This window comes from Mirounga angustirostris, unplaced genomic scaffold (genome assembly GCF_029215605.1).
Source record: "Mirounga angustirostris isolate CCGP_5_RB_7025 unplaced genomic scaffold, mMirAng1.0.hap1 SCAF_14, whole genome shotgun sequence".
In the NCBI taxonomy this organism is placed as follows: domain Eukaryota; kingdom Metazoa; phylum Chordata; class Mammalia; order Carnivora; family Phocidae; genus Mirounga; species Mirounga angustirostris.
The window spans coordinates 63,256,794-63,268,308 of NW_026991722.1; the positions used below are offsets into that span (position 1 = coordinate 63,256,794).

Genomic DNA, 11,515 nt, shown 5'->3' on the forward strand with positions numbered 1-11,515 from the left:
ATGGGTCACAGTGAGGAGTTTTATCTTTCGGAACAACGGGAAGCCCTTAGAGCACCAGGGAAGAGGCAGGTTCACACTTGCACCCTGCCTTTTATGGGGAAGGAATTACAGAGGAACCAGAGTGGCTGCAGGTGGACAAGACTGGAGGCAGCTGCAGTGGTCAAGGTGAGGGATGATAGCATTTTCATCAGGTTGCTACAGTTGAACCTGGGCAGAAGATAGCTTCTGGGATTGTTTTTGGAGGCAAAATTGATTTGCTATATGTGAACTAACTTTAATTTAAATAAAACAAAAAAAAATTTGATTTGCTGCTGGCCTGGGTATGGTGGGTGGGGGAGGGGAGGTGGGGGTAATTGCCAGTCCTCTGGCTCATGCACCTGGTTTGTACAGGGGAAGAGTTGCTGCCGACGAGGTGATTTTGATATGCTGTGGGCTTCCAGGTGTAGTAGTCAAGGGGACAGTTGGACATAAATATCTAGCTCAGGAAGAGGTCCAGGCTGGAGATATAAATGTGGCAGAGAGATAGGAATTGGGGCCTGAAGGTGGAAGTGATCAAGCAAGGAGAGAATGGAGAGGAGAGGAGCATGCCTGGGGCCCAGCCTGCAGGACAGCTATGTTAATGGGCAGCTTATAGGGGGTGAGCCTGCCAAGGAGCAGCTAGAGAGAAAGGAGAGAAAGGAGGACAGTATGACCACTGGTCCCTTGAGGGTGGAGCTCTGATCATGGCTGCCCAATACAATGACAAAGAGCCACCCGGCAGCTAGGGTCCCAGAGCCCAGCGAGATGAAGGCATCCCGGCCTGCAGGGAAGCTCTGCGCGCAGACTGTGCGGTATCCAAGGATAAGGCCAGGAGTCAGGGCAAAGAGCCCTTTTTTTTTTAAGATTTCATTTATTCATTTATTTATTTGACAGAGAGAGAGAGCACAAGCAGGGGGAGTGGCAGGCAGAGGGAGAAGCAGGCTCCCCGCTGAGCAAGGACCCCGACATGGGGCTCGATCCCAGGACCCTGGGATCATGACCTGAGCCGAAGGCAGACGCTTAACCGACCGAGCCACCCAGGCGCCCCCAGGCAAAGAGCTTTGCGACAACCAGAGTGTGCATCCTGAGGGGTGGAGGGGGGTGTTGCTGTCCTGGAGGCACCCCGTGGTGTGAGAGCAGCGCCGCAGGGACATGTGCCTGCTCTGTGTTATCTGATCTAGCCAGCTTTGGAGTCCTGGCGGCGGTAGCCTTGCCTTCTGCACCTTTACTGAATGGACTGTGTCTCCTTTCAGATACCCCCGGCCCATCTCCTCCAAGACCCATAAGGAGGCAGAACATGGTCCCCAAGCCAGATGATGGTGTTAGATGCCTTGAGCCCACCATACAGGCCTACTGGGGGAATCAAAGCCTTGTTTTCACACCATCCTTCACCCTGGGGCCAGGATGATGGAGAGGAAAACAGACATCTTCCAAGGCAGTGGCAGGGCGGGGCCGGGGGGGGGCAGGGTGCATCCTCCCCAGTCAAACTTCCTCTTGTCCCAACACGATGGCAGAGAGGGAGGCAGACACACAGCATGGAATCCCCCCACCCATGAGCAGTACCTCGAGGCCGGTGCAGACCCCCAGGGCGCTAGGCCATGATCCGTGGGGTAGTCTGCTGTGCTGGGGAACACAGGGACTGAGGACTCACTGGGCTGTGCTCCCCAAGGCAAGATGGCCCCCACTCCCTGGGTGGGGGAGTGGGGGCCATGGCGGACTTGGAACTCTGGACTGCTTTTGTGCTGTTTGCAGTTGCTTGTTTATTTCCCAGGATCCAGACAAGGCTCACAGAATTAAGGAGCGGGGCAGTGGCTTCTGGAGATGACCTCACCCAACGTTCTTATCCTATAGCTCTGGATGCCAAGGCCCAGTGCAGGGCACGCAAGCTGACAAGCCCAGGATGCAGAGAAATCTCCTGGGGCCCGGGGAAGGGAACTATGTGCCTGCTGAGGAGAGGAGGGGCGCCAGCATACCGGGGAGGGAGAAGATTCTGGGCCCCCCTGACAAGGGGTGGTTGCTGTCCTGGAGTTGGTGGGGAATTGAGGAAGCTGACCTGCTCTGTGCCCTGCTCCCAGCCCCACCAGCCCCCAGGGAATCTTCCCGACCCTTAGTCACTGGAGAAGCGAGCACATGGAGATGCTCAGTGTTTCCTCCTTTCACGGGGCAGGTGACGGGGCGGGGGAGATGGGGTTGGGGAGGTAACACACACTCCAGCGGCCGGCTCCCGCCTTGACCACTAGCTCCAGGATGCAGGAAGCCCTGCAGACAGACGGGAAGAGGCTGGTGTCCCCTCTCGGCTCGATTTCGGGTAAATCTGTCCTCTCTCTGAGCCGGCCCCCAAAGACGCGGCCAAGTCCAGGAGTAGCTACCAGAGCCATCAGCAGCTCTCCTTTGGGGCCTTCTTGGCTCCGGGGAGGAGCCTCGAGGTCGCTGACGTGCGCTTCTGGTGTCGCCACTTGGCCCGGCGGTTCTTGAACCAGACCTGAGGAGCAGGAAGCACCGCTCAGGCCCTGCCCCAGGCCCCGCGTACCCCCCCGCCACCCCATAGGTGGACCAGGCGGGGAGCTTCCCGATGGGGACGTGGGCAGACGAGGGCTGCGGGGCCGGCACGCGGCAGCGGCACCCACCATCTCTTAACCGCTGCAGGTAGGCGCTGCGGCTCGGGCCGCGGGGACGAGAGCCCCCTTCCCACCCGGACCAGCCATCTCTCTGCACGCCTTCCCACCCCCCACCTCCGCCCGGCGGTGCCCCGGACGCCCCTTCTGCAGCTTCCTGCCCTTTCCAAGCTTCCCAAATTCTGGCACATGAACGCGCGCCTCATTAATCAGGGAAAATAAAAAAGCTTAAACCAAAGGACAACTAGCCTTACCTCCCCTCCAGTTCCAGGGACACTTTCCCCGCACGTGCCTGTCCCCGCCCGCCCCCCGGAACCGGCCCTGCGCCCCACAGCGGTCCCCGGGCCCCTGGCGCCTCCTCCCATCGCGCCAGGGCCGTCTTCTCAAGGAAAGAAGGAGGAAGGAAGCCAGCCTGCTCGGCCCCTCGGCGGTCCGGCGGGCGGGCACCCACCTCCACGCGCTCCTCGCGCAGGCGGATGCGGCCGGCCAGGCGCTCGCGCGTGCCCACGTCGGGGTACTGGTTCTGCACGAAGAGCGCCTCCAGCGCCTGCAGCTGCTCCTCGCTGAAGATGGTGCGGTGGCGCCGCGTGCGCCGCTGCGGGCCGGGGCCGGGGCCGCCCGCGCCCGGCAGCGCCCCCGAACCTCCGCCGGCCGCGGCCAAGGGCAAGGGCGCCGCGGGGCCCAGCCTCAGCGGCCACGGCAGCCGCGCGCCTGCGGGGCGAGGGCGCGGTGAGGCGCGGGGCGGGGGCCGAGCTCCGCCCCGACCGCGCCGCGCCCGCAGGACCCCCGCGCCCGCGCCCCGCTCCCACTCACCCAGCCCGGCGGCCGGCTCCGGGGGTCCCCGGGGCGCCGCGCGGGGCCCGCAGCAGCAGCAGCAGGCGCAGGGCGCGGCCTCGGGCGCCCCGGGCTCCCCGGGCTCCGCGGGGCTCTGGCGGCCGGCGGGCTGCGGCGCGCGGGCGGCCCGCGCCGGGGGGCTCCGCTCGGGCAGGCTGGAGAGGATGTGCTCGATGGAGAAGGGGCAGGGCCGCCCGGGGCCCCTGCGGCTCGCCGCGCCCCCCGCCGCCGCCATGCCCGCCCGGCCCCGCCGCCGCCGCCGCCGCGGGAATATATACGTCGGGGGGAGCGCGCTGTAATCCCCGGGCCGAGCGCCGAGTCCACGCGGGCTAATCCCGCTGCGCCGGCCAGAGGCGCGCTAATCCCCAACTGCGGCGGCGGGAAATCCTGCTCCGCATCGGCGTGCGGGGGGCTCCGCCGGGCCGCGGGGAGGGGGCCAGTAGGAAGCCCTCCGCCCCGCGTTGCTCTTCCTGTCCCCGAAGGGCTGGCAGAACTCGCGGGCAGGGAGATGCCACCGGGAGGGCGCAGAGGGCCGCCTCCCCCTGACCACCGGGCCTGGAGGTCCTCACCCTACTTTTGGGGCAGTGGCCGGAGGCCACCCCGACCTTGCAGCCCCCTGGTTGCCCTGGCGCCTCCCGGCCCAGCCCCTGGGTACCTCCTCCTGTAGCCACCGCAACCAGGGCTGGCTCCTCGTCACCTTGGGGCCCTACAGAGGTGAATGGGCAAGTCTGGAGAAAGCCACCCAAACTGCCCATCTCTTGGCCCCCAAACTGCTGGGCTCCGACCTCAAATGGGACCCAACTCCATTGGCAACCCCACGATCGCACCGCTCTTTGGCCACAAACCTCCCACCCGTTTCAGAGCCGGGATCTCAGCCTCCTGGAGGAAATGGCAGGAGCAGGAAGCTTTCTCTGCTCATCACCAAACCTGAAACCCCATTGTCTCATGATCCCAAGTCTCTATCTTCTCTACTGGGTCAGGGGAGCCTTCCAGCCTTCCAAGGCCCCACCCCAGAGCTCTGGAGCGACCCCTCCTCCTTATATGTCCCAGAATCCCCTCCAAAAAAACGTGAAACACTCTTGCTGTACCCTCACCATAGCCATGCTTCTCAAGAGCTGACTTGTGTAGGCTCTCCACCTCCTTATTCTTCAGGCCAGTCCGACTGTCTACACTCTCCCCACCCAGGTCCCACTGCCCAACATTGCTGATGACCTGTACTTTACCAAATTTGTGAAGACTGTTCATTCTTAAGCAAGTAGCACTGAACAGCCAGTCAGACACTTCAGTTTAAGACCCTCTTCTCTGGACCTCTGAAAAAGATATCCTTGGCTCACAGGAAAGAGCAACAGACTGTCTGGCTTATATCCCAGCCGTCACTTTCTGGCCGTGGGACCTTCCATAGGTTCCCTCAGCCCCTTGTGCCTTGGTTTCCCAATCTGTAACATAATAATAGCAACCTAACTCAAGAGGACTCAACCGGTTACTATACATGAGGCGTTAGAACTGGGCTGGGCATGTGGGAGCTCCATGCATGGCAGGTGCCATTGAAAGGCAGCACACTCACATTCCTCCCCTTCTCCTCCCACCTCACACACCCTTGTTCAGACCCCTTTGCTGACTCCACTCTGGTATCAGTGAGGAGAATCTGGACTTCAGGTGACAGAACCTCCCAACTCAACCCCTGTTGCAAAAGTCTTAATAAAAGTGCCCGGGACTTAATCTGAATCCTTAGTGAAGGAACCATTACTTCTGTGAGTGGCTCTGCCGCTCCCAGCCTGCCTCATGGTTGCAAGATGGCTGCCACAGCCCCATACCTCCATCTCTTCCCATGTGTCCCTTTGGATGACTGTGGAAACCTCTTCCAGCACAGAACCTCATAGAACTGCGTGCTCGCCATTAGATCAGAGAGGCACACGGGGATTGACTGCCAATCAAAGTGGGAGTTCTGCCAGGATGGGGCAAAAGAGTTGGTGGTCAGGAAGATTGTGCCCTCCTCACCCCAGCCATGGCAGGTTCTTCATCCGTCCCCATTCCCTCCCTGGGTCAGTGACCTCCTGCAGCCTTGAAGCTTCAGACACCTTTATTGTGACAATGACTCCCAAATGGATACCTCTGGTCTGACCTCTCCCACTGTTCCAGGCTGATATCTCACAAGTGCCTGCTCCACGTCTCCATTTGGATCACCTATAAACATCTCCCAGCCACCATTCCCCGGCTGGATTTAAGATCCTCTCAAAATCTGTTCTTGCTTGGTATTCCCCACCTTGATAAATGGGTCACCTACCTGCCTATCCGCCTGGGTAAATGCACCATCTCTTTACCTGTCTACCTCTGCATACGCCCATCTCTTCACCAGTCCACCATGGGGAAGAGTGGCCCACTCTGGAGTTTTCCAAACATGTCAGGGAATTCCCTGACCCTTCTCCCTTCAAGAGGTGGCATCTAATTCCTTTTGCCTTAGAACATGAGGGCTGGCCTAATGACTGACTTCTAACCTCTAGAATGGAGCAGAAGTGACACTGATTTATTTATTTATTTATTTAAGAGAGAAGCGTGAGCAGGGGAGGGGAGGGGCAGAGGGAGAGGGAGAGAGAGAATCTCAAGCAGACTCCCGGCAGCTGAGCAGAGCCTGGTGCTGGGCTCAGTCTCATGACCCTGAGATCATGACCTGAGCCCACATCAAGAGTTGGACGCCCAACCAAATGAGCCGCCCCGGCGCCCCAAGTGACACTGATTTTTGAAGCCAACTCAGACCGCTAGGTGATACAGCTCCTCTCTCTCTTACTCATCTTGGGATGCTTGCTCTTCGAGCCGGCCACCAGGCTGCGAGGAGCCACCAGCAGCCCCAGGAAGAGGCACGTGCAGAGGTGTTCCAGCCAGCAGCTTCAGCTGAAGGGCCAGCCAACAGGCAGCACGGAGCATCATGAGTGAGTGAGGAAGCCTTCGGGTGGCTTCTGTCCCAGCTGTCATCAACGGCAACCACACGAGAGACCAAACTGGCAACTGTGAGAGGTAACAATAGAGGTGATTTGTTTGAGGTGGTTTGTTACGTGGTACCTGACCACGTGGGGTCAGGTACCGGAAGGGGATGCTGCTGGTTCAAGCCCTAAGTCACGTGGCTTTGGCTTTGGGACTGGACAGCGAGCGGGAGCTGGAAGAACCCTGCAGAGACTGCCAGCGGGGGCTTAGAGGGAAGTGAGAAAAGTCTTATTAGAAGATGGAAGAAAGGAGACCCTTGGTGTGGCTTTGCAAGAAGCTTAGCTACATTGTCACCAGTAGCAGGACCCGAAATAAGATGCTTCCCCTGTGAGTAAGATGATCCAGCTGAGGAGATGCCCTGCGGGGCCGTTGAAGGAGCTGCCTGGCTTCTTTCAGCCTCCTACAGTGAAGAGAGGGGAAAGAGTGACCTGAAAGAAGGAGACGTTCATGCACAGAAACCAGCGGACGAAGTTAACAAACAGACACCTGCTGTACGAACAAGCAGTTCCGGTCCTGGGAGCTGCTCTAGACAAATGAAAACTTCTATGCTCACAAAATGCTGCCCCTGCATGTTTAGAGAAGTTCTATTAATCATCGCCAAAGCTTGGAAGCAACCCAGATGCCCATCAGCTGGGGGGCAGACGAACATGCCACGGTCTGCCACCCCAGGGAGGAGCCAGTGACACACGCCGCAGCGCAGAGCCATCTCAGAAGATGGGACCGAGTGAAAGCAGTCGGTCTCAGAAGGCTCCATGTGAAGCCATTTATGTGACACTTTGGAAATGGCAACAGATCTGGGGAACAGATCAGTGGTTGGGGTGGGGGAGGAGCAGGAAGGAGTTTTTTGGGGAGCACCTGAGGGAGGGGGAGTGGGAAGCTGGTTCCTCTCCAGCCCAGGGCGGTCTGGGGCCACCTTCATAAGGTCAGGGTGCACAGCCTCTTTTACCGGGGTGGCTCCCATTCAGCCAATGCTCCAGAGAAAGGGTCAGCTGCAAGTCACCAGCTCACACTGGGGACGCTTACCCCAGCCCTGCCACACTCAGCTCCACATGAAGTTCATTGCTTTCAGATCCCCAGGATTCTGGTTGGGCACAATTTCTGGACATACCTAGGAAAAGAAAGCTAGTGGGGATGGGCTGTGGCCCCTGTTGCTTAAGTTGGTCCCGAGCCTGTAACCAGGCACCATCTGATCCCTCTTCCCCACCTTTTCTAGATCCCCCTCTCCTAGCACTATATATATCGTTCATGGTACAGCTGGATCCCTCCCCAATGTGAAGGTGACTTCAGTAGATGAGGTCTGGGCCTGAGAACTGGCTGGAAATTGGGCAAGGGATTGTAACAGTCCCTTGGGTTCAGTGATCTCAGCCTTTTGCTCTTTTACTATTTGTATTTATTTTTTTAATGTGGTAAAATGTTCCTAGCATAGAATTTACCATTGTAATCATTTTTAGGTGCACAATTCTGTGGCATTAAGTATATTCACAATGTTGTGTAACCATCATTACTGTCATTTCTGGCTCTTTCCATTAGCCCAAACAGAAACTCTATACTCATTAAACAATAATTCCCCATTCCCTCCTACTCCCAGGGCCTGCCAACTAAGGATTAGTTGGTTAGCTGAGTTCCACTGAATGGATATACCACATTTTAAAATCTGTTCATCTGTAGGTGGGTATTTGGGTTGCTTCCACCTTCTATTTTATTTTATTTTATTTATTTATTTATTTTTAAAGATTTTATTTACTTATTTGAGAGAGAGAGAATGAGAGAGAGCACATGAGAGGGGGGAGGGTCAGAGGGAGAAGCAGACTCCCCGCCGAGCAGGGAGCCCGATGCGGGACTCGATGCGGGACTCGATGCAGGACTCCATGCGGGACTCGATGCGGGACTCCATCCAGGGACTCCAGGATCATGACCTGAGCCGAAGGCAGTCGCTTAACCAACTGAGCCACCCAGGCGCCCTCCACTTTCTATTTTAAATACTCTTCCTGTGACTGTGGATATACAAGTATCTGCTTGAGTCCCCACCTTCAATTCTTTTGGGTATATACCTAGAAGTGGAATTGCTGAATCATATGGTAATTCTGTTTAACTTTTTAAGAAACTACTAAATTGTTTTTCACAATAACAACACCATCTTCCATCCCCACCAGCAAAGCACAGGAGTTCCAATTTCTCCACTTCTTTGCTAGCATTTGTTATTTCCTGTTGTTTAAATTTATAATCATCATAATGGAGTGGTATCTTGTGGTTCTGAATTGCATTTCCCTAATGATTAATGATGTTGAGTGTCTTTTCATGTGCTTATTGGCCATTTGTATGTCTCCTTTGGAGAAATGTCTATTCAAGTCCTTTGTTTATTTTTTAAAAAGATTTTATTTATTTGAGAGAGAGAGAGCGCGCAAGAGAGTGAGAGAGCATAAGCAGGGGAAGCTGCAGAGGGAGAGAGAGAAGCAGGCTCCCTGCCAAGCAGGGAGCCTGATGCGGGGCTTGATCCCAGGACCCCGGGATCATGACCTGAGCTGAAGGCAGACGCTTAACTGACTGAGCCACCCAAGCTCCCCCTTTATTCATTTTTAAATTGAGTTGTTTTGTTTTTGTTGTTGTTATTATTTTACCCGATATTTCATTATGAAAAATTTCAAACATTCAGAAAATTTGAAAGGTAGGTACAGTGAACATCCATATCCTCACTACCTAGATTCTTTGATTAGCATTTTTGCTTTATCACCTATGTATGCATCCATCCATTAGTCCATCTGATTTTTCTTTTTTTTTTTTCAGTCCATCTGATTTTTCATGCATTCCCAAATAAGTTACAGACATCAGTACGCCTCACACCTAAAATCTTCGGCATGCATATCATTAACTAGAGTTCAATAATTGTTTGCAACTTTAAGGTAACATTTATATACAGAGAATTATGCAAATCTTGAATGTGCCATTTTGTGAGTCTTGACAAACGTATACACCTGTGCTATCCAAACCCCTATCGAGATATAGAATATTTCCATCACTCCGGAAAGTTTCCTCATTCTCCTTCTCAGATAAACATCATCCTCACTCCATCCTCAGGAGGAAAACACAGCTCTGTTTTTCAACATAGATTAATTTTGCCTGCTCTGAGAGTTCATTGAAACGAACTCCTACAGTATGATCTATTCTTGTATAAGGCTTCTTTCGTTCAGCATAATATATATTTGTTTACTTTTATTTGCATTTATTTTATGCAGAATTTACCCCTGGGCCATAGTTTTGTTTCTTCAGTGTCTTCTGGTGTATCTTTTTCTTCTGTGCAAACTGCTCCTCTGGTTTAGGAACAGTCTGGTCTTTTGCAGGAAGGAGCATCTCAGTGTGGCAGGGAGAGCTCATGCACGGGTTAATCTGACTGCGAATCCTGTAAGTTCTCATTGCATCTTGGGGGCTTTGTTCACCTGGATGTGCTCAATGACCCCCAAATTACATCTAAACCCTTACGTTCAGCGTTACTCTCTGCATTTTTAAGCATGTGTGGTAAAAATTCAGCGCTCTTCTTGGGCCACCAACCCTGTGTCCAGCCCCACTGTTTGGCCTGGGCACACCTACCAACTCCACCATTGTAGCGACGGAATGGCACACACTGCTTCTGTAAAGTGACATCCTTCACATACTGGGTGGTTTTTCGGATATGCATACCCTTGATGGCCTGGGCAGTTTGTTCTTTAAGTGAACACGAAGATTTGAACCTCTTGATTTGCATGATTTTGTAGGGTTTCCTGGGTCAAGTGAATAGCAAACCATTTGCAGGAATCACCTCAGGCTGCTTACAGGAAGAATTCAGCATAATATTTTTAAGATTCCTCCATCTGGGGATGCCTGGGGGGCTCAGTTGGTTAAGCGTCTGCCTTTGGCTCAGGTCATGATCCCAGGGTCCTGGGATCGAGACCCACATTGGACTCTGTGCTCAGCAGGGAGTCTGCTTCTCCCTCTACCCTTCTCCCCTGCTCATGATCTCTCTCTGACAATAAATAAATAAATACAATCTTAAAAAAAAAAAAGATACATCCATCTCATTGTGTTGTTTTGTGCCAGTCTTAGCCTATCAATAACCAGTGTTGTGGGGCACCTGGGTGGCTCAGTCGGTTAAGCGACTGCCTTCGGCTCAGGTCATGATCCTGGAGTCCCAGGATCGAGTCCCGCATCGGGCTCCCTGCTCAGCGGGGAGTCTGCTTCTCCCTCTGACCCTCCTCCCTCTTGTGCTCTCTGTCTCTCATTCTCTCTCGCAAATAAATAAATAAAATCTTTAAAAAATTAAAAAAATTAAAAAAAAAAAAACCAGTGTTGTGGTCAGACCAGCCCTTATGGTTCTTCTGTGATTGCAAGACATTTTTCAGCCATAAACATCAGGGAATTTGGAAAAAATAAAAATTTATTCCTTACAGGACCTAGAACTTACAGAGCACACCCGGGGCCACACAGCAAGGTCATACATAGAGAGAGAGAGAGAGCACAGACCTGGGGTTTTACTTTTATTGGGGTTAATGGTGGAGGCCTAAGGTTTCAGGGGCTCAGTCTTTTTGGGTTTTTTTAAGATTTTATTCATTTATTTGAGAGAGGACAAGAGAGAGATAGCACGAGAGAGAGCACGAGAAGGGGGGAGGAGCAGAGGCAAAGGGAGAAGTCAACTCTCCACTGATCAGGGAGCCCGATGATGCAGGACTCAATCCCAGGGTCCTGAGATCCTGACCTGAGCCAAAGGCAGATGCTTAACCGACTGAGCCACCCAGGCGCCCTCAGGGGCTTGATCTTTACTGGCGAATTTAAAACCTAAGAGCAAAAAAAAATAAAAAATAAAAAATAAAACCTAAGAGCAGGAATTTAAAGCATGGCAAGAGAAAAAAACAGTAGGCCCAAATGGTCATTTATCAAAATCAACCAAGATCTCTAAAACCAAGGAGACTGTTGGCGGGGGTGGCCTGGTTCTTTACCTAGTTGTGTGGCTGACAATGTGTTTATCCGGGAGAACCATCTCTGAAGGAGATGCCTCCACAATCGAAGCTTACATCAGGCACTTGCATGACAAAAAAGAA

At 53.9% G+C, this 11,515-nt stretch overlaps 1 protein-coding gene and 1 pseudogene across 1 annotated transcript; both read right to left on the bottom strand.

The window, feature by feature from the left end:
• Nucleotides 1-1,777: 1,777 nt before the first annotated feature.
• On the bottom strand, nt 1,778-3,702 carry GSC2 (goosecoid homeobox 2). The gene is made up of 3 exons (XM_045887969.2): nt 3,447-3,702; nt 3,085-3,344; nt 1,778-2,500 (listed from the first exon to the last, which is right to left on the bottom strand). The coding sequence occupies exons 1-3, from the start codon at nt 3,700-3,702 to the stop codon at nt 2,396-2,398; spliced, it is 621 nt and encodes a 206-aa protein (XP_045743925.1). The 3' UTR covers nt 1,778-2,395.
• Nucleotides 3,703-6,026: 2,324 nt separating this feature from the next.
• Nucleotides 6,027-10,254, bottom strand: LOC135362530 (large ribosomal subunit protein uL22-like; annotated as a pseudogene).
• Between the last annotated feature and the right edge of the window lie 1,261 nt (nt 10,255-11,515).